Genomic DNA, 27,694 nt, shown 5'->3' with positions numbered 1-27,694 from the left:
GATCATGACACAGATACAGAAATCTGAGGCCCAGACCTAAAAAGGTTGTAGCGCCACTGATTTTTAAAATGGATACAAAAGTTAAGGAAATTAGGTATTGGACAAAGATAATATTTCCATAAAAACTTACCTCTCCTCCAGTAAACTTAGTGACATTTTCCACTTTGATACTAAGCACTCGACTGTTAACAGCATGCAAGTCCGTGTTCTGGAAGGCCTTGTCATTTCTAAACACCACGAAGCTGACTCGACGCTGAGACTCCGACACTGAGCCTGGTAAAACCACCACTGCCTCACTATCGCCTCTTTGGAGGGAGGTCTCGTTTGGAGCATCTGTAATCATATTTTAAAAAAAACTAAAACTCAATTGGAATTTTAACCACAATAACCGAAATAGATAATGGTAATTTTGATTTCTTTAAAATATTCTCTATTTGCATCTTTTATTTAAATTTACGATTGTAAATATTTGCTTAATAATTTAAAAGTAATATCATAATAGTCCAGTCTTTATAGGTAACCTCAAATAGATCTCATTGGGTAGGTAATAGCCACCTGTTCCTGACACAAATTGTAGATTTTTGGATCTAAGACATTGGATGTTTGCCGCCACCGTTCGAGCATGTGTTATTAACATCATCATCATCAACATTTTGTCCATTTCTGGATAGAAGCCTGCACCATTTTCCTCCAGTACGTCCTGCACTGGGAGCCAACCTCCCTGACAATGTCATCCATTCACCTAGTCGGTGGGCAGCCACGCAGTCTTTTGTTCTGCCGAGGTCGCTCTTCAAGGAGCCTACAGGTCCGATAGTTATTGTCCATGCGTGTGACCTGCCTACTGCCACTTAGATGATACGACAGCCAACGTCTACTACGTCGCTAACGTATTTTCACGAATGTCCTCATCGATGGCGAAGGGAGATGCCAAGTATTGCACGCTCCAACTCCCGCTGCGTGACTCTCAGACATTACGTCGTGTGTTGTGTGAGCGTTACGGTTTCGGCTCCATAAGTAAATTCAGAAGACTGATTGAAGACCTTTTTTTGTGTGCTATAGAGTTATTAACATACATAAAAAGAAATCGAGGTTGAGAGTCGTTCAAACTAAGCAGTTCCTGGAGGACAACTGAGTTTCTTAGTACCTATGGGATAATATGTGCGACGGCCTAGGTTATTTGCGATACCAAGGGCCAGAACCAGTCTGTTGCACAGATCCCCGTTATCAAAGACGTTGCGCCTACTAAATGCTGTCTCCGATACTATCGACATATTTATAATATGTTCGCAGAGTGAATTCACAGTAGCGATATTGTGTATATTATGTGTTTAATATTAAATATTGGCATAGTCTGTAAGGATATTGTATGTATTTCTTTAATAAATAAATAATGTTTTATGACAGTCAACACTCACCACTTATGACTTGAAAGGCATCATTCACAAACAGGTCATCACTCCTGGCTGCGATCCGGATTCCTCTAACCGGGTTATTGGGTGTAGCATCAGCCATCACCAAAGCAATATTGCTTCTCACGGCAGTTACTACGTGGGACCCATTTAATTGTATCGTGGAACCGAGTCTATCCAACATATGCAACAATTGGCTTGGGATAGTCAAGTCATCTGAATCTTCTAGAAGATTGTCTACCTGAAAGACGTAAAGGTCTTTAGGTTATTCAATAAATTAATTTTATCACTTACAAATCTTACGACAAAGTGACCGTATTGTTATCTTGTTATATGATTGACGGCTAACATAAATTATAAAAAACTAAAAACAATTACAAAAAATATACAATGGAAAATATTCAAACGTTTACAAAAGGAACAAAATCAATAAACATTATTAAATACATTTAACTAAGTAATACCTAATTCGCCTGTGTTGTGTGATGGTATGTACGTGAGCGTGTGTATGTGGGGCGTGTTCATGATACAGGTTATTTAGTTATTTAGCGCTATGGATATTCTTAATATTCCTTTTGAGTATATTCCGCGATAGCTTAAACAACTGAAGGCTTAAATGTAATCGTTATATGCCCGGAATGCGCGACACAAAACTGAGTTTATTTATAGTTATTAGTACAGTAAATTATCCATATCATGTATATTAATTGAAAGGGATTTCTTTTCAAAAGTTCGTCAAATATTACAAGTAATAAATCACTTACTTGATCAAAGACCGTCGTAATATTTTCAACGAAAATTGGATTAGTATCATCAGTGAGGCTCATCAAATCGTCCATCACTTGTTGCAATACTTCTTCTGGCTGAAAAATATACTTATGTTCAGCATGTTTTTATATAGAATTAATCAAAATCATCGAAGTAAAATATTTGATTGAAAAAATAAAGATCTTTTAGGAAATACGTTTTTAAAAACTCGTTACGAGTAAAGATAATGATTTGACTCGAAATTTGCTTTAGACTGTAAATAGCTGTACTTATATTTTATACGGTGCAAAAAGTGAGTTTCCTTTAACCCTTACCGGTCTAGGAGGAGCCGGTGTGGTGGTAGTTGATAGACTTGGTGGTGTAAGATCAGTTGGTATGAAAGGTGTTCCGGTTGCTATTCCTTCAGTTGTTATATAGGGTGTTCCTGTTAGTATTTCGTCAGGTGGTAATGGTGTGGAAATTACTATTTCATCATCCTCGTCTTCTGTTGATTCTGATGAACTATCCGTGGGGTGTCGAAGCTAAAGATTTTATGTTATTATTATTATGATGCAATTTTATGTTATTTACATATCATCACTGTAGAATGATAACCTCGTATGTCAAAAAGCCATTTATTTTTTATTCTTTGACTCTTATGTCATTTAACTGGTATAATCATGAAGTAAGGACTTTTTATGATTAATAAATATGTCCGTTTTACCATCCAAAATACGTAATAATACTTTAACGAAAATTTACGAAATCAAACATTTTTTTCGTTTCCTGTAATGTTTGGTTCTCTGGACATACGAGGTTATCGTTCTACAGCGACGATATGAGATGAGAACCTTTATTAAAATGATCAACAGTGGCTTAGAAAACATGACAAACAAAACGTTAGCTTAGTTACTGTGTGAATAAGGCAAACAAAAATAAAAGAACGGGTCTCGCGAGCAATTGCGCCCTGGCTCGCTCATGAATATTGTCAATATTACCAATGTAACCGCGAGGGACGTAATACGAATAACTATGATTTTAATTTATGTATCTTTTTAGTAAAAATTAAGGAAATGTAAAGAAGTCCCTGGACACAATGGCAGGGGAGTAGAGAGTATTGTAAATTTTTTTTATCATATAACGAGTATTCGTAATACCTCTATTGCTTAAATCAATAAGATCACGTTATACCATACACTTTTAAGTATGTATAGTAGGCTTTCGACAAAATAAATTTTATCCTCCATATGTCAGTAGCTACATATATCCCCGCTCTATTTTCATAATATATGAAACATTACCTTTCAGTAATACAAACAAGTATCCACAACATATAAAATTATCTAACATAATTCATCATACATATAATTTATTCATCTACAGAAGTTATATTATAAAACTATTATATAAGGCATTATTACAACATCCTCAAAAATTTTGCTATCAATTAATCCTCTTTTTGCTTTATTTTTTTATTTTTTTTTATTAAAGACAATTCACACCAATTGACCTAGTCCCATGCTAAGCTGGTGAAGCTTGTGTTATGGGTACTAGGCAACGGATATACATACATATTATAGATAGATTACATATAAATACATATTTAAACACCCAAGACCTAAGAACAACAACAAATGCTCATCACATCGATGTTCGCCTCAACCGGGGATCGAACCCGGGACCCATGGATTCGCAGTCAGGGGTACTAACCACTAGACCAACTACGATCTTTTAACTATACTGCTTGTCTCTACTAACCTGTTAACATTTATTATATATACAATAAATTTAAAATATAGCAACTTGGAGTCAACTTACAGTTTCAGGTGTAGGATTAGCTGTTGGCATGACGTAGTGAACTTCCGTGTTAACCTCTACTTCAGCATCAATATAATAAGTGACGGGAGTCGAACAGTCTCGGGTGGCACTTGTGACCCATTGGACACCTTCGTTGAAGTCCCCCACGCATGTATGGGTCCGACATCCGAATGACGCAATCGAATCACCTGGGAATACGAAAAATAGTAATTACAACGGAGATGACGTGTAGATAAAAGGAAAAGACTATATGGACGTATCAGAAACTGTCGTAGTCAGCGTGTATATCTGTTAATTCATGGCAAGCCTGGCAACGTGAGTGTCCATGGGCGGCTATCACTTAACATCAGGTGAGCCTCCTGTCCGTTTTTCTCCCGTTACATAAAAAAGTTTCAGTTCAGATTTTTATGTACATAGTGGAAGGTTACTATTACAATAGTTGTCGTCAATATTGTAATCGGTTCTTGGAATAATAGAACCTAAATCAAGAGTGAACACAATAAATAAATAAATGATTATAGTTTCATTGTCTTGAAGAAAAAATCTATAAAATCAACTTAAGTTTTAATAAATTAAAGTGTAAGTGAAGCATAACATTGTGTTTGCTTGTGTGGATTGACGCTATCATTTTCATAAGTAAATAAAAAAACCTTCTTAGGTCTAGTAGACCAGTGCCGATAATTTTTGAAACCAAAAAAAATTACAGTAGGATGAAACCCATTAGAAAAGCAGGGGAATATGATCAAAATGAAAGGAAAAATAAATTACGGTCGATCTGAGGTCGGGAAGGGGCAGGGGGGGGAGTTTTAAGAGTAAAAAACGGTTTACCTCGATTTCCGGCAAAACTAAAAGTCCTATCGAAGAAAGTTAAATGGCAAAGTTGTAGGTAATAAAAAGATCTATAATTTTTGTATTTACACATTTTTCACATAACCTCAAAATTGGAGTGAAAAATTCAAAAAACCAAGTTTTTGGTTTTTTATTTTTATCTTGTACAAAAATTTATTTTTTTAAACGAAATTTGGTGAAAACTTACCTTATTATGTCCCAAATATACTGTAATTTATTTGATTAAAAATATTTATTTTTTCATCTTATTTTGAATTAATATCGAAAAAACACCCTAATTTTCAATCGAAAATTCTGACGTAAAAATTTCAGCTTTTTTCAAAAAGTTGGTGTGCTTTCAGTTCGTTGAAATCTCTACTTTCCTATGGTAAAAAAAAATATATATATTACCATAGAAGATCTTCTCAGAAAATGCAAAACATCGTATGCAGTAATGCCCAGACCCGTCATACCCTTCCCTACTTCTCTATGAATCTTCTTTAAATTATAATCAGATGCCTATTTATTACTATTTTAAGATAACTTATATATACCTGAGTGACCTAAAAAAAAAGTTTAGCCTTTAGATGGGCTAAAATTTTCGTATTTCATAGAGAAGTAAGGAAGGGGATGACAGGTCTGGGCGTTACTGCATACGATTTTTTGCGTTTTCTGAGAAGATTTACTATGGTAATATATATATATTTTTTTACCATAGGAAATTAGAGATTTCAACGAACTGAAAGCACACCAACTTTTTGAAAAAAGCTGAAATTTTGACGTCAGAATTTTCGATTGAAAATTAGGGTGTTTTTTCGATATTAATTCAAAATAAGGCGAACAAATAAATATTTTTAATCAAATAAATTACAGTGTATTTGGGACATAGAAAGGTAAGTTTTCACCAAATTTCGTTAAAAAAAAAATATTTTTGTTAAAGATAAAAATAAAAAACCAAAAACTTGGTTTTTTGAATTTTTCACATAAATTTTGAGCTTATGTGAAAAATGTGTAGATACAAAAGTTTTAGATCTTTTTATTACCTCCAACTTTGCCATTTAACTTTCTTCGATAGGACTTGTAGTTTTGCCGGAAATCGAGATAAACCGTTTTTTACCCTTAAAACTCCCCCCCCTACCCCTTCCCGACCTCAGATCGACCGTAATTTATTTTTCCTTTCATTTTGATCATATTCCCCTGCCTTTCTAATGGGTTTCATCCTACTGTAATTTTTTTCACTTTTTATTTATTTTGAAGGCTATCTGCACTGGTCTATAGGCTTTAGATTTCTGTGTCTGTTTTATGTCAATTCACCACTCAAATAGGTGATCAGCCTTCTGTGCCTGACACACGCCATCGACTTTTTGGGTCTAAGTCTAGGCCGTTTCCTCACGATGTTTTACTCCACATAAAAAGAAAGTCCATTTGTGCACAGCCGTGGATCGAACCTACGACCTCAGGGATAAGAGTCGCACGCCACTAGGCCAACTCTTTCTATCTAAAAAGAGTAATCTTAATATGCTTGACCTATGTGAGCAAAACATCCTTAACCCTTAATTTTCAATTGTGAAATAATTGAGCACCTCTGTCTTCTTATTAAAGAGGTTATCTTGATTAACCCGTATTACCCTTAACATTAAATTTATAAGAACGGACAGCCTAACAAATATACAATAAGAATTGAATTGTTAAGAAGCTTTCGACTTGTTAGAAGCAAAAGTAAGTAAGTCCTTTTAATCTAGGATTAATCTAGGATTTAGGTATCCATCTAAAATGCCTGCTGGGAGTTTGAATTACACAAGACTTTTTAAAAAAAATCAGCAACTATAAATATCCTAAATTTACAAGAACAAAACTTACCCAATGCAACGGTTGGAACTGTATCAAACCCTTTGCAGTAATAAACAGGTTTCATATACACTATCTCCAATCCATCCCATAAGCCTGGTGACACAGCAAACATATTCGGGCTCAGTTCAACGTGAAAGAGAACCTCTTGGGCATCAAGATACAATCGCTGCACCTTCATCTTCTCAATAATAGATTTTTCCTTCCATTCTAAACCGGGATTTGACAGTTTGAAACTTTTTAACGTCTCTTCGCTGTTATTAGAATTTAATTCACCAAATACACTCTCATATTTGTTTCGGAAATAAATGTATTCTTTAAGTTTCATCTCCCAGAGTTTGGACACTTTGTCGATTACGTCCAGTTTTAATCGTTTCTGGTGACGCAATTTTACTGCAAATACGTTGACTACGGATTGTTTCTCTCTTATAAATAGAATCTTATTTGATTCAGCTGTTTCATAGTGTTTAACGTCCACATGGGTGCACCAGTAATAGCCATCCTTTTCTGGTTTCACAATGAATGTATTTGTATCGTCTTTTCTACGTTTTCCAACTTTTGTGGGATAGCGTTGAATGGAGTCGGTGTAGCAGAACACTTTGTCACTATCAATGGTATCATTAATGCTTAATGTAATCTTGTTATCACTGCAATTAAAATCAATTGTACGATTTAATACTACGACTACATATAGATAATTACGTTGTTGGAATGCATGAAGTTCCGTAATGGAACACGATATCGACTCTTGTCTGCGTCTTTGTCAAATTTAAGATCAGATTTTTATACCTGCAAATCCGAAACAGATATAATTTCGCTGGGATAGATCCCAGCACCACTAAGACAACAAATCATCAGAGGTGGTACTCATTCTTTTTTGCCATTACAATAAACACATTACTAGATTGAAACTCTAAGTATCCACTCGTGAAAACGAATCATATTCATGTTAAGACAAATTAAATATTCTGTAACAATTTTCATATTTTACTAGTTTGAAATTGTGAAAACAATAATGACACTTACATATCAATATTTAGGTTCATGCTAAGTTTATTGATGTTTACACTACGTTCACAAATGACATCAAAGAAGATATATGACCCATTAACAAGATACCAAAAGTCATCCCGTAGAGCCCCAAAGAGGGTATCTGAATTGTTGTTACTTGTTTCATTAAAATTCCAGTCTGATGCTGGCACCTGCAAACATATTTTTCCAAATAAATTACAAGAGGTTATATTTTATTTAAATATTTGACAAATTATTTCGTATGCTTTATATAAAATAATTACCACCTGTACGAGCCAAGGCTGTACATTTTGCTTACTCAGGCTTTCTTAGTGTTATAAGCGTGGCTATTACATAAATCGTCGGAGTTACGCTCCGAGAGTATACACGTAGGCACTCTCTTCAATTGTTACATTGCATTCATTCGTTTCATAGCAATTAACATTTCATTATTTCGCTTATATTCTATTGTTGTACGCGAGTGATTGATAAAGAGTAAAAATAAAATCCTCTATTATTTAAAGCACCCGGATGACCCAAGAAGAACACCACCAATAGTAGTTTAATAAATAATAAGCGGCTTTATGGAGGTCTTGAGTTTGTTTTTGGCGGAACAAACACAGGTTGGTCGGCATAAAAATTATTAAGGTAGGACTTTCTGCCACCCGACTTTAAAGAACGCAGGATAAAACAATAACTGTTAGGGATACAGCGTTACTAGCTACTATCAAAAATATGCATGTAATAAATATAATAGATTTAAAGATATTGTATAATATGCATATATAGTAAATATAATATTTTGTTTAACTTCTTAATGTTTCTTTCTATTTTTATTATTATAGTAAAATTGTATAGTATCGTTGCCTTACCTCAGACTGATCATATACTGTATCGTATCGTAGCGAGGTAAATTCTGAATTCATGATCACGCCCAACGGATATGTATTATTGTAGCCAGCTTCATGAAATATCGGGCTATTGGAATACCTCCACCCTCGATACAACAGAGAGCTACCCCGTTTACCGCAAAGATCCTGGGCTTGTCTCCAAGTCGCCCTAACAAGTCCACCTCCTACACCTGTCAAAACTGTCAGGCAAGTCGATTCAGGGCTCCAGAATCGTACAGCATCTCGCATATCTTCGCAACCAATATCAGAAATATCGTCTTCGTCTGAATTAGGCCGAACAAAGCAATACCTAAAATATTTATCACTGCATTTCACTGCTGTGAAATTACTAATTGGATCCATTGCAACGCATAGCTCTTCGCCTATATCTATGGTTGGGTCTATGTTGACTTCGAATGATGAATCCAGCTCTGTCCCCATTGATCTCGTGTAGGACCAATCCACGAACGTACCACCAGGGTATAACGATCTGAATTCAGTCCATAGAACCAGGTTTGGGGAGGTAAAATTTAAGTCCAAATACAGTTTCGATGTGTATAAATTCCCCACGCAGTCTGTGTATTTATCGATGAAGGATTCCGGTCCTTTTAATCTGTAGCAGATCGGGTGCCCTTTTTCTCTCGTGTAGGCGATGGAAAAGCCAATGGGGCACGTGTATTTCTTCTTAGCCATACTGAATGGTGTGGATATCCACGATAGTATCATAAATCCAATCGTCACATGACGAATATATTTCAGCACCAGAGGCATCTGAAACAAATAGTATTAGTTTTTTAAAATGGAACTAAAAAGTAGAAGGCTTATCATGCCTGATTAACCTCATCGATTTATAGGTCGAAGACAATGAAATGCTTTGATTGACCTTCACGAGTCAATGTCACTTATACACATAGAAAGAAAATAATCATTGATAGCTATGATCGAATCAACCAGTCGGAACTCTGGCCTAGCCACTTGGCACTGCTCCTTTGTAAGTAAGCCAGCTCATGCCTGTCTAAGGCCCAAAGGTCGTTTAAGCCATTGCAAATAAGAGACCCAGGCATATACCGACAAAATCTTCTTTGAGTAAAATTTTACTACTAACTAATTTCCCCGCCATTTAGTAGGAAATTCTATTCGTTCGCTTCCTTACAACCTACCTACGCGACATGGACACTCAATACCCTCTGGTATTGAGTGTCCATGGGCGGCGGTATCATTTAATATTTGGTGAGTCTCCTGCGTGTTTGCGACCTGCTCTATATTTTTTTTCAATTTTATAGTATTATTAAACAATCTTTCTTATGTTTTTATTTACTTTACACTTTTACACACAAATCTTTGTTTGTGGAGTTTGCGTCTGAGGCGCTAACTGTTGTGGTCTCTGGGAGAATGACCAGCGCTGTGGAACACATCAGCTCCACAGCATAATGCGAGCAAGCACCAGTTACTGCCACAGCTCACACACATCACACACTTAAAATGTACCTTATTCCTTTTTTTCATTCCATATTTTTTTATTTTTCTTTTTTAAATATAATTCTTATTGATTTGTGTAGGTGTGTTTCGTTATTAATAAATGTTATGTCTGTCGGTTTATTATCGGCGCTCCAACAAATGGAATCACGATTCCATACAAACAGTTTAACCAAGACGCAATAATTAATTTAGAATATTTGTAATAACGCTTAAAATAGTTCTTCTTAATTAAGAATACCGTTAATAATACAATAGATAGATTTCGTACTTCGGTTTAATTATGTTTTTGTAAGGTCGCAGATAATTCTAGTTGATAAAATTTTATTACCTAAATGCCAGACCAACACATGAGATTATAACGAGATAAGCAGAAATATTTATCAAATATCAGATTACCAGATTTTCTGTGAATTTTGATTACTATAGAAAAGCTAAAATTTAAATCCAATTCCTGATTTTGGCATCAGTGTTGGATCAATTTCGATTAATTTAAATTAAGTACATTCAGTCGATTTGGCCTAATCTATTATTAGGTAGAGACAATTATAGAACCTTCCATATTATGTCCATTGACGTTATATATGTATATCCGAAAAGAGATATAGGGCTACTTATTTTTATCCAATGCAAAGAAGCTTATACTTCGCTAAACTTTAGCTATCAAACAAGTTTTACTTAAAAATACACATTATTTTGTCAAGTTTATTTGATTACTACCTACTCGTAGACTGTGTAATAAAACATGCTATGTTAATAAAACCATACGCGAAACGCAAGATATAATTTCATCGTATGTACAATGTACATGTACAATACTATACGTATAGTCACAATTTATTTAATTTACTTATTATAGCGTAGTCGACATATACAATATTTATTATTATTCTAGGTCTGGGCCTCAGATTTCTGTATCTGTTTCTTGATTTTGTGTTTTTTTCACAGCCTTCTGTGCCTGACACACGCTGCCGACTATTTGGATCTAAAGCATGTCGATTTCCCGTCCGCACATAGACAGTTAGTCCATTGGGGCACAGCCTGGGTTCGAACCTACGACCTCGGGAATAATAATCGAACGATGAAGCCACTAAGCCAACACTACCTATATATTTTTTTTTTATAAACCTGTAACTCAACCCATTATTTTTGCAAATACTCCTCCGATTTTAAATCAAACAATTGAATGTTTCAATTAGATAAAATTAGCTTAGTGATTCACCGTGGATTACGAAACACTCAACTATACTAATCACTAATTATCTCTAGTACTATTGCACATAGCCCTTAACCCTTTATCAGTATGCCCCAATTACCCTACGTCAATCACATATTAAGTGTTTGATTAAAGGATATAAATGATTAGATATCATAAGATGCCAACGATTACATTAACAAGATTGCAATAGATATTTGCCACGTCGTGAACTTTAGAAGAATTTAGGCTTTAGACTGTATTGGTTTGGAGGTTCTTTTTCTGGTGACAATGAATTATTTTGGTTTGCGAAAAAAATCTCTTTACCTATTTTAAAATATATATGTCGCAGCCAACTAGCTTAATAAGCCGTTCAATTGACAGTCTAGCATATTAACATACCGCGCCGTTTAACTAGCGACCTGAAAGTTATTCAGGTAATGTTAGATAGAAAGTTTTGTGTTTTGTTAAATATGGTCAATGGATCTATACGGTTGAGAAGCTTGGACAAAAAAAAAGATGGACACTCTCAATGCCAGAGGGCTGGCGAGTGTACTCTTTTCGCGGAGCGGTACTCGTTTCCTTGAAGGACCCTAAGTCGAATTGGTTCGGAAATACTTCAGTGGGCAGCTGGTTCCACATAGTGGTGGTGTGCGGCAAAAAATCTTGTGAAAAGAATAGGCATAACCCACATAATATTATACGGATATATCAACGACTGCTAAAACAATTTGATGAAACCTGATTAAATCTTTAATATCGATATGACTTTTAGTATCCAAGAAATTAAAAAAAAAAACCTTTTTTGAATTTCAAGGAAATAACTTTTGAATTTATTAAAACCACATTCACCAGACGAAACAAATTCTCGTCACTGGCGTTTGTATACAAACAGCCTAAATATAAAATTAGTTCACAGAACGCAACAATGACATCAAAGTTTAAATCGCGTTTTATGTATCATTGATTGTATTCTCTTGTACCTTTTGATCCGAAATCTTATATCCGCATTCCATTATAAAACTTTTTTATTCGTCTAATAATGACGCGTTCAGTCGGTAATTATAAAAAAAATCAGTGGCGCTACAACCTTTTTAGGTCTGGGACTCAGATTTCTGTATCTGTTCCATGATCATTTGTAAATCTATCAGACAAGTAGGTGATCAATGTTTTGCTTCACCGATCGAGCGAATGTTAAACGCGCACATAGACAGAAAGCTGGGAATCGAACATACGACCTCAGGGATGAGAGTCGCACGCTGAAGCCACTAAGCCAAGTAATTATAAATCAGTGCTCATGTAATTATAAAACGTAATCATAATGTAAATTTCAGAAGATAAACAAATATACTCAAAGATTTTCCACGTCAAGTAACTTGATAATATTGAATTCAATATTTATTCAACTAATCAAATGGAGGAAACTCCTATAAAGACGTAGCGCCACTGAATTTGACTGAGATGGCGTAAAAAGCACAGAGCACAGAATCTACAAGAGTGGATTAGACATGTTACACATATACAACGCCAACAAAATTTAAAAGTATAAAGGGAGTAAAAGAGGATACAACACAAAAAGTGCGATTGTGCAATGTCCGGTTGCAATAGTAAAAAATGCTTTAATGGAGTTTGGTAGCAGTAGGAAGTGGTGCTATTAAAAGCACGCCCTCTGCGCTGCTACAAATAATAGCACACACGGACATATTGCACATCTACTGTGGACCGTAGCAATGTGTGCTATACGTGCCGAAAAGCGCGACACAAATCTGCAGGTTATGCCTAAGCACCATATGTGTATCACGTGTTGGAAGCAAGAAGTAACTAAACACTTTAAACGCTACTAGTCACGGGGTCTTTTGGGAGAATGCTGTTGGCATTTCCTCTAGTAGTTCCCCGTAATAGCAGACCCCAAGTTTCCCCAACAGTGACGTGGTGGGAGATGTTTAGTGGGTAGGGCTGTTACAGCAAGTCCCACACTCTGTGCAAATTTTGTAAAAAAAGGCATATAACGCTGATCACCTTCTTGCCTTTAAAACTAAAGACGCAGATATTTGCCCCACCTGAAGTTGTAATTACATTGTGCCATACAAAAAAGGGCGTGTGTATAAAGTACACATGTCAAAAGTGAAACTTGTTTGGCAAACTTATTTTTAACTCTTGTTCATATTTATACAAATCTAAAACTTTAGAACAACAGGGCAAAAGGAAGATATGTTAGGAATTTAATGAATTTCATTTTCATTAAAATATTAAGTGTCGAAAATTAATACAAACTATAAATTTAATTATTTTCATTTATTTCTTTGATAATAAAAACACGTGGCATTTTAATTTACAATTAGTTTTTTAAGATTTCAATAAATTATTTTGCATAAAATATAAAATACTCATATTTCATAATTTCTATTTACGAAATTTTAATTTTAAAAATAGAATTTTTATAAGGTAATTCACCCTTCGCACTCTCTCATTCGGTCTCAATCGCTCACTCCCTTTCGACAAAAACGCTGCACATCTTCGTGACGTTGCGTAAAAATTTTACCCTCATGCGCCTAAAGAAGTTTCACTTCAAATATATTTAAGTTCTATCACACCATAAAAATATTTGTATACAGAAACGTGTATAATTACCTCAAATTTACACTCCTGTCAGGTCGTGAATTTGCATATAATGCAATTTTTTAACTATGTATGTCATCGATGTTTGGAAGGTCACTATTACAAAGACATTAAATACACTTTATGGCAAATTATATGATACTATGTTAGTCAATAAGTTAGTAGACGTGTTTCAGAGCACAACACAAACTTGAGTCTTTAACTGTTCAAAACTATGTCATTGATATTTTAGCAAATGCTATCAGATTAGTGAGATTTACGTTGACAGTATCTAAACATTCTTTTAAGTACTTAAGATAGCTTCCTTTTCCATTGTTGGGCAACATTCAAGTACTGTCTAGCTTTTCTATTGCAAAACATTTTCATACATTCTCGTCCTTATACAGTATAGATATGGGTTATGTAGGCATCGCAACCGTTCCGCTTAAATTTATTAAAAACCTTTGTTAAAATTTAAAATCCTCCTATTCTGCGGCCCTCATGAATCATCTTCTGGCAAGTTTGAAGGCAAATAAATTGCGATATTTGTGTATTTTAAGTATAAAATAGAAGATCGAACAATTTGGAAGAGTCAATATTCATAGAGAAATTAGTTTTTTTACATTTTCGTATAAGCACAGTTATCCAGCTGGATATATTCGTTCGTGGGCTGATCGGTTTAAAGAAAGCATTGTTAAGTACCTATCTCGAACGTAAAACAGCGGATCACGCTGGTATTTTTTTTTAAACATTTATGCTGTATGACAATTTAGTAAAATTTAGATAAAAGAGTTTGTAACATATACCGTAGATTTAGTACTATGTGTGATGTGGTAAACTTTAATAAATAAATAAACAAGGTAAAAATATTGCACAAGTTACATTGCAACATAACAGGCACAAATGCAACAAATTATTAAAGAAATAGCAAAGATAGACCACTCCTTGTATAGAATCACGAGCCCACATCCGACCAGTCTAAACAGAGGATTCTATATTTCTATCAACACAGCCGAATGTCTGAGAATTTTATTTTATAAAATTATTTTCTTTGGCGTTAGCAGAATTTTGATAACTTTATTTTAAAATTTCTAACATTCCAATTTATAGTTTCCTTTGACCTAATTAACAGTGCGATTATTTCAATCTTCAAAAAGTTTTTATAATAATATCTACTAATTTTATTAACGGGTTTGTAAGTGTTCGTGAATGGAAGACAGAAACTATTACTTTGACGAGTATTAAACACTTACAGCTTCGTAATAAAATATGTATAAAATAGAACCTTATACCATACAAAATATCTTAGCAGCAATTATCACTAACTCTATTAATCATAGCGTTAACCGAAATAGAACCAAACGGATATTCTAGGAATAAGATTCAGATACAATACTACGGACGTACTATATATCGTATTATTGCATTTATTTATTTATAAGTTTTAAAACAGCAGGTACCTATGCTTAAAATATTCAAGAAAATATGACATCACAAATTTTACATATAAAAAAAATTACACAAAAAAGTACACAAAGTTACGGTAAGTATGAAGATTGTTGTAAAATATATCAATATTTTCATCAATGTTAGTAATTAACTTGTAGTTATATGTTGTAGATATTAGTTCTAGGAACTTTAGGATTACTAAGGGAAAATTTTTCGAGAAATGTCAGTATGAGAATTAAAGTTAATAAAGTTAAAGTTAATAAATAAAAATAAACTAGATCAATTAAGTTACGTCAGAGTTTTCAAGTATAACTTGAAATAGTCAAAACGAGCCGTTCGCAATAGACCCGCAAGTGTAGACGATGGCAAAGCTTTCTAAGGAAACATTTTTAAACTATTTCAATGTTCATTTTGAAATGTGGCGACCAGATTACAGTAGCATATTCTAAAATACAACGGAGAAGTGTTTTGTAAAGACTTACTGTCCGTTTCACATACGGGATTCATGCTTAGTGCTAAGTCTCGTTTATGAATGTTACTTAAGGAGTCTTCACAAACCAGATACAAAAAATGGCAATGACACCAACCTTGCTTGATCAGGTCACGCTTGACTGTCGATCATCACCAGGCATCAGAAAGCGTGGAATTCGTTATAGCTGGCATTCTTGTATCTGTAAATAATGTTATATTTAATAATACTATATAAGAAATATGTCACGCGATCATTATTACTTTATAATTTCTATAAAATTCATACTCAGAGTTGTTGTACTCTGTCGTCGATTAATAATTTTAAAAAATTCGCAGAGTTGCATAGCTCTTTTAATATAAAATATATTTATTATTTATTACTAAATACTAATTAAATTTAATCAAAGGTTACCTCTCTGCGTACAGTTCTCAAAACTGTATTACGGCAGAAAACAATAAAAGTAACATTATTACGAAAAAGTTATCCCTGATTTCATGTATATTATATTTTTAAATAAATCTATAAAGCGACGCCGGTTATGCGTCTTAAGCAATAACACCCGGGACCAGAAAGCCACAGATTGCAACCAAAACTGAACAACCCTATACTCACATGATACACAGATAAAAAATATATACAGAATATAAAATTGTAAAAGTGACAGTGTAAAAGTGAAGAACCGAGACTAAGCGTCGCGTGACCAAACGGAATGCTTCATCGCACAATTAATGCCAGCCTTATAGGCTATAATTTGTGTATTTATCGACGACCTTGAACTGATTGATGAAAGGTGACTCTTAAAAAAGATTTACTACAAATGCCATTACATTTCGGTTCTGGAAAGTCAATATTATCCAATTATTTTGATTGGAGTATTTTCCGTGCGTTTTAATAAGTTAATTTAAAAACTTACAGTGTTAATTACATTTATTTCATTACCTTTGCCATTACTATTTTCATCAGTAGTAATATCAACACAAAGAATAATCTCTGATTAGAATAGTCTAATTATGCTTTCTAAGTTTCATTTAATAAGCATCAATTAATTAAGAACATTAACTTGAGTATTTCGGACACGTTTTACGTATCACCAAATCAAATCATTAAAGGCAAAAGTGGCAGGTAGAAGGAGACCTGGCCGCAGCCGCACGTCTTGGTTGAAAAACCTAAGACAATGGTTTGGTCAAACCTCCAAGTAATTGTTTAGAAGCGCGGCATCCAAAATTAAACTAGCCTCTGTGTCTATATACAAATAAAAAGAAAAACGGACACAGAAATCCAAGGCCAAGACTGATTGTAGCGCCACGTGTTTTTTATCATAAAAGCTAAGTAAATGTTTACAAAGTCATGTTTTATCTATCTGCCTTCAATAGCTATTTAACAATTAGATATAATTACCCTGGAATTACCGCGAAATTTGTTTCCAAGAACGCAAACCGGGAAAACATAGTTCCGCGATTACATTTTTTAATTGCAGAGAGAAATCATCGTTATAACTTGCATCGATTTACAAAATAAATAGAGCTATCAAAGGCATTCGGTTAGTTTAGTTTAGCCTTGTGCATTCAGCGTGCGACTCTCATCCATGAGGTCGTAGGTTCGATCCTCGGCTGTGCACCAATGGACTTTCTTTCTTAACATTCGCTGGAACTGTGAAGAAAAACATGGTGAGGAGACTGGCTTGCCTTAGACCCAAAAAGTCGAGGGCGTGCGACAGGCACAGGAGGCTGATCAACAAATGAACATGAAACAGATACAGAAATCTGAGGCCCAGACCTAAAAAGGTTGTAGCGCCACTGATTTATTTATAATTTTATTTTATGAAAGGCGTTATTAGGCAGCGTCAATTAAGAAGTTTTAAAAGAGATTGTTTTTAAAACCACGACCCTTCAATAGGGTAGATCAGTCACTGGGGGCCAGTCAGTGATTACTACCATTGGGTTGGAACACCTCTAAACGTTTACAGTACGTTTATAAGTGACGCTACAATTATGTATTTTGGCCTCAGATAATTGTCGAGTTGGGTGTTTGTCATGGGATTTCCTGTGATTTTAGTTCACCGGCGGTATTAATTGCGCACATAAACAAAGAAATCCAATGGTGTAAAGCCAGGGTTAAAATTCTCGACCTAAAAGTTGAGTTACTAGAATAATCATGTACGTGAGTGTATATTTAAAACCTAAAACCATAATGAAAATTAAACCATTTTTAGTTATGCGTTTGTGAATTTATTTGGTGTGTTGGTAGTCGACGGGTATTGCGACTGCAGAAGAGTTTCTGCAACTGGCACAAGCCAAGATACGCTTCACGTGACTGACTGCCAACCTTCAATAATGGAGAGACCAAAAGAAGAATAAGAATTTATTGCATTCGTCTTTTCGACTGCTTTTCGGAAGTGATTAAAGAACCTGAATTAATTAAGCATAAATAAATAATACAAAATTAATTCGCTTTTACACTAAAATAATTATAATCACATTATTATACGCAGTGTTTATAGCGTGATAAGAAACATTAGTGAGATCTTAATGATAATTCTGTTTCCTGTTGAATAATTGTCTTGCACAATTCCGGAAAAAAAATTGACATATTTATTTTTGTGCATTATACATTTCTTTATAGGAATAATATGTAGGAAATAGTTTTCGGTGTATGTCTTGGCTTCTATGGAATATTTTCAAAGCTATTTCTAAAAATAAAAGATTTATTAAAGAAGCTGGGAGTACAATATCGTACTGATGTTAATTAAACAGCTTTTATTATTTCAAGGAGGGCAAACGAGGCTTATAGACGCCCAAAAAGGGCAGTTGTAACAGACCATGGACACCAAGTTTTGTGGCCTTTAATAGAAGAGTATGCTCTTTTCTTAAACAGTCGGTCTCATCTCCCAGAGAAGACCGCCACCGAGAGCATATTCCACAGTTCGCTAGTTCGCAAAAGAAAATGTCTTCTCAGGGAAACCGTGGTAGACTTCCAGCCATCAAGGTGATGCAGTTGAAATTTTGGTTATTACGGCTCGTACGGTGATGAAACGAGGCAGAAGAGACCAACCTAAACAACTTTAAAATCATTAGTATGTGCTTACATAACCTAATAATCAATAGGCCGTAACCTATTCGTGCCTTTTACTAGAAAAACTTTATATAACCATGCCATTTTAGACCAGTGCCGATAATTTTTGAAACCTAAAAAAATTACAGTAGGATGAAACCCATTAGAAAAGCAGGGGAATATGATCAAAATGAAAGGAAAAATAAATTACGGTCGATCTGAGGTCGGGAAGGGGCAGGGGGGGAGTTTTAAGGGTAAAAAACGGTTTATCTCGATTTCCAGCAAAACTAAAAGTCCTATCGAAGAAAGTTAAATGGCAAAGTTGTAGGTAATAAAAAGATCTAAAACTTTTGTATTCACACATTTTTCACATAACCTCAAAATTTATGTGAAAAATTCAAAAAACCAAGTTTTTGGTTTTTTATTTTTATCTTTAACAAAAATATTTTTTTTTTAACGAAATTTGGTGAAAACTTACCTTTCTATGTCCCAAATATACTGTAATTTATTTGATTAAAAATATTTATTTGTTCACCTTATTTTGAATTAATATCGAAAAAACACCCTAATTTTCAATCGAAAATTCTGACGTCAAAATTTCAGCTTTTTTCAAAAAGTTGGTGTGCTTTCAGTTCGTTGAAATCTCTACTTTCTTATGGTAAAAAAATATTTATATATTACCATAGTAAATCTTCTCAGAAAACGCAAAAAATCGTATGCAGTAACGCCCAGACCTGTCATCCCCTTCCTTACTTCTCTATGAAATACGAAAATTTTAGCCCATCTAAAGGCTAAATTTTTTTTTAGGTCACTCAGGTATATATAAGTTATCTTAAAATAGTAATAAATAGGCATCTGATTATAGTTTAAAGAAGATTCATAGAGAATTAGGGAAGGGGATGACGGGTCTGGGCGTTACTGCATACGATTTTTTGCGTTTTCTGAGAAGATTTACTATGGTAATATATAAATATTTTTTTACCATAAGAAAGTAGAGATTTCAACGAACTGAAAGCACACCAACTTTTTGAAAAAAGCTGAAATTTTGACGTCAGAATTTTCGATTGAAAATTAGGGTGTTTTTTCGATATTAATTCAAAATAAGGTGAACAAATAAATATTTTTAATCAAATAAATTACAGTATATTTGGGACATAGAAAGGTAAGTTTTCACCAAATTTCGTTAAAAAAAAAATATTTTTGTTAAAGATAAAAATAAAAAACCAAAAACTTGGTTTTTTGAATTTTTCACATAAATTTTGAGGTTATGTGAAAAATGTGTGAATACAAAAGTTTTAGATCTTTTTATTACCTCCAACTTTGCCATTTAACTTTCTTCGATAGGACTTGTAGTTTTGCCGGAAATCGAGATAAACCGTTTTTTACCCTTAAAACTCCCCCCCTACCCCTTCCCGACCTCAGATCGACCGTAATTTATTTTTCCTATCATTTTGATCATATTCCCCTGCTTTTCTAATGGGTTTCATCCTACTGTAATTTTTTTCACTTTTTATTTATTTTAAAGGCTATCTGCACTGGTCTATTTGACATCCCCGAATTTCAGAATACCAGTCTCAGTCAAATAATAACCATAAACAGTAAACGTAAATGAACATAATTAGTTCGTATAAATAAGTCATTGAGTCCATAGGCCAAGACTACTGCGACATAAAACGTTTTATTTAGCGACACTGCACCCAATGGGAGCGGCTGCCATTCATCGTTCCTTGGAATATATTTGTTTACTTTGTTTACGTAACGATTTCGGGTCATACACTCATCGATTCATAACCATTAAAATTTCATGTTTTTTTATTATACAAAACCGTATAACAAGAATTGGTGCTAAAAATATAATAACAGTCTATAGATAAATTAGTCGGTGGCGCTACAACCTTTTTAGGTCTGAGCCTTAGATTTTCTCGCGTTAGGTTAATTTTCATGTGTAACAAGAGTTTTAGATTTGCCGCCAATTCACAAAAACAAATGACAAATGAATGCAATATGCATTAGGTTACCAAAGAGTTCTAAATTTGAAATTCAAAAAGTTTTCATTAGCAATGTTTCTAACTGGCCAGTTCTAAACATTTTCAGTGTTACCCACGTATTATCAAAATTACTTTAAAAATGCTTTGAATTTGTAAGTCTCTTGCGTGTGGGGTGATTCATATTGTTTAGTGAAAAAGTTACTTTATTTGGCACACAGCAAACAAGTTGACGTTGATCGTTATAATTGATTCATGATCGAATTAAACAGTGACGCCAGGATTGTGAAATTAGATACCACTGTGCGTCATTAATGGGGTTCTTGAAAGCCGTGTCTGGGCAAATACATTGTTGTATATGTGACGTCCGTGCAGTTACAGATACCGGCAAACATCTTGAACAGATGTCCTTGCCTGCGCAGAAGCGATTTTTAGGTATCACTGGGAGGGGGGCGGTGGTACGCGGCGGCGGGAGAGTGACGTGTGGATCGCGTGATTGGTTTATCAGTTGACGTTTGTGTCACGCGCTGCGCAAACTTTCCCCCACTCCCTTGTTTAATGTTCAAGATGTTTGCCGGTATCTTTACCGCGTCCCATAGATCACTCTAGGATCGATTAATTTGTGGATATAACTTTAACTAAATTAATTAAGGTTGCCAAAAAAGCGGAATTGTTGAAATAAAGAAGACAAGACGTCTTCTATACGTACCTACGGCTCACCTATCATCATAACATCGATGAAAATATTGATGTGTTTATACAACAGTCTGCCAAGTTACCTTGTTTATCACGCTCTTAATGAGGTTTATGTTTTCATTTAGTTAAGGTTTTTTAAAAAAAAATGTTTTAGTTATTATAAATTTAAAATTTTTAGTTTTTAATTTGTGTTTATTTTTTTATTTTTCCTATGATTTTTTTTTACTAATGTTCATGTTCATGTGTTAAATTTGTGATGTCATATTTTCTAGTATTTTTTTACGTATACTCATTGTTTTAGAACGTATGAATAAATAAATAAAAATCACCACAGACCTGAATAACCACCACCATTTCACGTAACATACATTATTCACGAAAAAAAGATTTAGTTTAAAGTTTCAGTGAAATTGATAGGCTTAATAAAGTATGGTGTTTTAGTTTGGTTCTACAATAAAATATGGACAAAAAAGTTATATTCGTGGAACTGCAATAGGAACTGATAAACAATAGCAATGGAATTAGATCTTAATGACACATAACTTGATTGCAGAAACTATTAACTGATACGGAGGCGGAAGTGTGTCAGCCGTAATTTCCGAACCTCAGTTTACCGTTCCACGAATCTTATTTTAAGATGGAATTAGACTGTAATTTTTAAAAAGATTTATATTTGACATTCACTTTAATAAAACTTTTATAAAGGAAAAATTCGTGATGCTTAATATGTCTGGGCCTCTGATTCCTGTCTGTTTCATGATTGCCAATCTAATAGGCAAGAAGGAAATCAGCCTTCTGTGCCTGACACATGCCGTCGACTTTTTGGTCTATGGCAAGATGTTTTCCTTCACCGTTCAAGCGAATGTTAAATGCGCACATAGAAAGTCAATTGGTGCACAGCCGGGGATCGAACATACGACCTCGAATGAGAGTCGCACGCTGAAGCCTCTAGGCCAACACTGCTCTCTGTTACAAATACTCAAGTAAAAAGACAAGCAAACAAGATTGAATGCGGATTCGCATTTTCAACGTAACGATAAAAAATCTTTTTCTGTAACATAATATTTTTAATAAAATTTGCATTATTAAATTATTTGCCATAAGTATTTATTACAGTTTTAGTTGAGATGAACTTTCTATAGCTTATAAAATGAAAGTAATATTGTGTTTATAGTGTAATAACTGCTTAGAACTGAATATTTTTAATTTACTCCAGGCATGTGTAACGAACCATAGAATACACTTCTTCATCACATTTTGGTTGTTGTTAAATAATGTATGTGCTAAAATACTAATTACTACACTACTAGCCGAGCTTCCTTTTAGGCATAAATAAAATAGATTTACTAGGAGACTTCTTCTAACAAAACAGTTTTTTTTTCTATAGTATACTATAGAAAAAAAAATGCACTCATGCATGCACTAATAATTTGCTTATAATTTGAAAAACATGTAATCTGAGGTATCGGAATTGCAAAACAAACAGCAATTCAGAAAACATTGCGTGATGATAACAGAACAAACAAACGGTATCTTCTGTCCTTTTTCCACTTACAGCAATAGAGTAGTGCAGGATGAGACGTCAAATGATAAGATAAATCATGAGACATTCGTAAAATTTCGAAATACAGATATTTCAATTTCCTACTAATTTCGTAAGACTATCGAACCATTCATGAAGTATAAGAATTTACTCAATATTTCAAATATAAAAGACTTTTCTCTACTGTCTCTGTCTATTGATAAAAAATGGACCAGAGAATAAATTTGTATAAAAACCGTGAAACAGATGCAGAAGTTTGTCTGGCCCATGCACATTAAATTAAAACTTCATATATACACAATATGGTATCTATCTTCAATGAATAGAAATGGAATACTTTTAAAACCTTGTATAAGAAACGCTTTATTTATAAAAATTATAAAAATATAAAATAATATTTTATTTTATTTTCTCTATGGTAATCTAAATCTACTGTCTTCATTGAAAGAATTTCCCTATACATCCATTTCAATGATTACTAAAAGTATATTATTATTACTTTTTTAGTATAGATGTTAACGTAAAATTGTAAACACCGTTAGATTGTAATCTATCTCTCGAGATTGTAAACTGTCGAAAGATTGTGAACCTCAACGAACTGCTTACAATTTAACGTATTATTATTCGGTAGTTATATGAAATTGTTGGGAAGTAAAATTAATCTGTAATTGGCCAAAGAAGTTTGAATGATAACTAAGTTAGTGTAGTAAAATCTAACGGTGTTTACAATTTTACGGTGACATATATAATTAATATGTCTTGGTCGGAATTGAGCAACCTATCACTTCTGATTCAAAGGTTGTAAAGTAAAGTTGTATAAGATATTGTCTGTTTGTTTTGTTTTTAATATAAATATAACAGTTTTATACAAAATCTATAAATATAGCTACTTTTTAACACCAAATAATCCTTAATTAGTTTCTCCATTATAGGCGAAACAATTATAAAATTCCAAAAGATGACAATTTTATATATAGAATCAATTATGTAGTCTCGTTGCCGGTTTTAACCACTTGTTCAAATATAGTTTTAGACAGTGTTATATGAAGATCAAATACTATACGTACTAGGTTTAAAAAACTGTGCTATTAGTTGTATGTACTCAGAATCCAGGTTTCGAATATATGACCTCGGGAATGACAGGCATGCGTTTAGTTACTAAGCTACTAATAAAAGACAGGTAATTAGAGCCTTTAAGACTATTTGCTCTTCCAGTATACCTAATACGTTTTATATATAAAACAAGCGGATCCGACAGACGTTGTCCTGTACACACGTCTTACATACAAAAAAATCTCCAATAAAGTAAATCATTCTCGACTCCACTTGAACACACAAAAAGTTTCATCAAAATTTGTCCAGCCGTTTAGGAATTTAATTAACACATGAACAGAAGATTTAAATATATACCAGCTTATTAGCTGTATAGATAAATAACCTAGATATCGACTGCAGCGCCATCTGCCGGGCTGATTTGTGAATCTAAACCATCCCGGGCGCCACCCAAACGCATACAAAACTTCAATAAAAATCGGCCTAGCCGTTTAAGAGGAGTTCAGTGACATACATACACAGTAGAATTGTATATATAAAGATAGTAAAATGGCCCAAGCTCAGCCATAGTTTTAAGTATTTGTTCGTATCTTTCAGTCTGTCGACCCATCATTCTAATAGTGTCATAAACAAGTCTTTTCTTTTAAATATAGAAGTTGACCTTATGTACCAAATCTGGTATTAATAAGAATCAAAGTATCGATAATTACAGTGTTATTGGTAATAAATAATTATAGGTAACAATTATTTGAATTATGAAATCGAGTTTCCGAAAACTGTTGTATCTACGCAGTTTATCATATACTTTTTCTCTTGTTTCTTGTTTTAGTGTTTTCAACATTTATTTTTCATTTACCTTTGTTTAAGTTAAACTATCGACATTTTTATATTGTGCAGAGTGAGTTCAAAGGAGATATTGTGTTTATTATGTATTTAATATTAGATATAATTTAATTTATTTTTTCGACATTAACGTATTGGGTTAGTACTGTAACGATATTGTATGTATTTTAGTGAATAAATGTTATGTTACACAACCCTATTTACCTTTGCCGTGGTCTCTGGCAGAATAACCAAGTACAGCCACAGCACACACGCATAACACACTTGCAACGAACCGAAGGGAAAAAGGGAGTTTTTTTTTTTGTTATCTCTCATTATATTTTTTTTCTTTGATTATTGTTATTATGTGTGTTGATGTGTGTGTGTTTTTGTTAGTAAAAAGTGTTATGTCTATGTCTATTTTGAATATTGTAAAGCCTTTATTCAACGTTTCTCCGTCAAGTCTCAATAAAAACCCTTCTCCAAAGGATACATTTGTATAAAAACCACTACACATAGAGAAATGTGTCTACCATATGCCTCATTGAATTACAAAACTTCCCACATACAAAATATGTAAGCTTGTTAATAAAAACGGAATACTTATAAAACCTTCTACAGAGAGAAAGATTGTTTAATAATTCTAGTAAATAACACGTCTACATATCATTCATATCTTCGTTATCTATACGAAACCAAATAAAACATCAATTTGTACGTAGTAATTTGCGGTAACAGTAAAACGGTTGGACAATAAAGCTCTATTTAGGCGTCTATTGGGAACACATAAACTATTTATACTTACTGACATTTCACAACTAAGACGCCTCGTGTATGACATATTGGTGAAGGTTAATAAAAAGCACGTTTAATTTCATTATGACGAAAATTATTCATTTATTCACACTTCGTTATCTTATACAAAAACATATATGTGTATAAAAGCAGGTTACATAAGTTATAAGCAACGCGCGGCCTTATCGCTAACAAGCGATTTCTTCTAGTCAACCCTAATTAGTCCGGTCAATTTAGACATTTGAAATAAAAAAAATCCCGGAAAGCCAAAAATTGGCGGAGAGCTGGGGTATGCCATTACAAATAAAGTTTTAACAATCCCCATCGATCCTATGTGTGCTACAAAAGTTATTCGGGGTCAAAGGTCAGAATTTGAGTATTTTTGTAATTTTCTCGAAAACGGTAAGTTTTATCAAAGTAAAGTTTTAAGCCAAAGTTGTAGATCTTAAAATTCTCTACGAAAATGGTTTTTACAATTTTTTCCTAAGAGTTACCATTCCTGAGATATCGAGATGTCACGGATAAAGGCCTCCTCCAGCTTTTTCCAACTGACTTTGTCTACAGCTTTTTTTGTTTATTTATTTCCTGCTACCGCTTCTATTTCTTCTATCCACCTTTTTTTGAGGCGCCCTCTTCTCCTTCTTCCCCTTGATCCGTTCCATATAGTTGTCTTTAAATTCCACCTTTTATCTGTGCATCTTGCTATATGCCCCGCCCATTGCCACTTCTGTTTTAGGGCATAATGTAATCTATTTAGATCACTTTTGTTTTTCATAATTTTTTTATGCTGCTTTCCATTGCTTTCTGGCATGCTACTAATTTGGTTTTTATTTTTGTGTTGTCCACGTTTGGCAGCCGTATGCGAGAGTAGGTTAAATACTAGTGTCCAAATCAATTTTCTGTAGGCGAAGGGAAAATTGCCCTTTTAAGATTTTCTTCATGGACCAACACTTTTTCCAGGTCACGTTAATTCGCCGCTGTACCCCAAGCTCCCTTTATCCTTGGATTTTTTTTTGTGAAGGTATATTACGTAAATTAACTACAATTAAATTGGTACGTATGGTACAAGAATTGACACAAGAAACTAATTAAATGAAATTCCATCATTATCACCTCGACGGCTAACGTTACACTTATAGACTTTCCAACGCGCACCTTTTGGTGGGACCAGCTGCCAGTACAGGTAATTCAGAACCGAGGTCGAAGGTCGCACGCGTTCTCACTATACCAATACTGCTCTAAGAATAATTTTGTCTTAATCCTAAGTCTATGAGGAGCAAATACGAACACGAAATCAGTAAATGCTTTCTTGTACGTGTAAATAACATGAGAACTTACGAACCGAACGGACATTCTTGTAATCCCATAGCCTGCAGTATTATACAATAAATGATGAGGGACTTTTCCATTTTTCTCACGAATGCGTTGCGTTTAAGAATTGGTACGCTCTTTTTCTCGTAAGTCGAAATGGTTCGGTAATACTTCACAGTCAGCTGGTTCCACATAGTAGTCCAGTCAGTCAAGACAATTAATTCATTATAATTCCAAAAGTTTTCAAATTTTGATGTAAGGTCGGGAGTGGTATTAAAACAAACTATAAAATTTTGCAACCTGCTCTGCGGTCCGGAACATTGTTAAAAATGCAATAAATGATAATTTGCTCAGTTCTTGAGACCAAAATTCCAAAAGTTCTGCAAAGTTGGAGTGGTGTTAAATATATTATTTTACATCACGTGTCAAATTTGCAACCAATTTAAGTGTACGGAACATTTTTTGTTATTAAAAATTAATGTTTTTCTTTATTAAACTGAAGGAAAACGTTCCAAAAGTTCTGCAAATTTGACAGATATATCGGATTATTTTTCCGACCCAAATATCGGCCAATAGAATTGCACCATTCGACGTCACGTTGTACAACCTACATGGTATTATACTGATAATTTTTTGTGAAAATTTTCTCTGGTCGTTGCTTCAAGAAAAGTATTAAGTAGTTGTTTTATTCATTATG

At 33.9% G+C, this 27,694-nt stretch overlaps 1 protein-coding gene across 2 annotated transcripts in view; it reads right to left on the bottom strand.

Moving 5' to 3' along the window:
- Positions 1 to 27,694, bottom strand: part of LOC125049981 (adhesion G-protein coupled receptor G2-like) — a 41,531-nt gene that overhangs the window by 1,777 nt on the left and 12,060 nt on the right. Inside the window, exons 2-10 of one of the 2 annotated variants that reach the window (XM_047649561.1) lie at positions 15,857 to 15,940; positions 8,534 to 9,322; positions 7,677 to 7,852; positions 6,663 to 7,297; positions 3,975 to 4,162; positions 2,492 to 2,698; positions 2,174 to 2,272; positions 1,416 to 1,650; positions 131 to 333 (exon numbers count right to left, since the gene is read on the bottom strand). In XM_047649561.1, the coding sequence (XP_047505517.1) occupies positions 131 to 333; positions 1,416 to 1,650; positions 2,174 to 2,272; positions 2,492 to 2,698; positions 3,975 to 4,162; positions 6,663 to 7,297; positions 7,677 to 7,852; positions 8,534 to 9,322 (2,532 nt within the window). In that variant the 5' untranslated portion in view covers positions 15,857 to 15,940. The remainder of the gene's footprint in view (positions 1 to 130; positions 334 to 1,415; positions 1,651 to 2,173; positions 2,273 to 2,491; positions 2,699 to 3,974; positions 4,163 to 6,662; positions 7,298 to 7,676; positions 7,853 to 8,533; positions 9,323 to 15,856; positions 15,941 to 27,694) is intronic. The other variant, XM_047649562.1, reaches the window with a different exon arrangement.

This window comes from Pieris napi, chromosome 5 (genome assembly GCF_905475465.1).
Source record: "Pieris napi chromosome 5, ilPieNapi1.2, whole genome shotgun sequence".
NCBI lineage: Eukaryota > Metazoa > Arthropoda > Insecta > Lepidoptera > Pieridae > Pieris > Pieris napi.
This window is presented reverse-complemented; position numbering and strand designations above follow the sequence as displayed.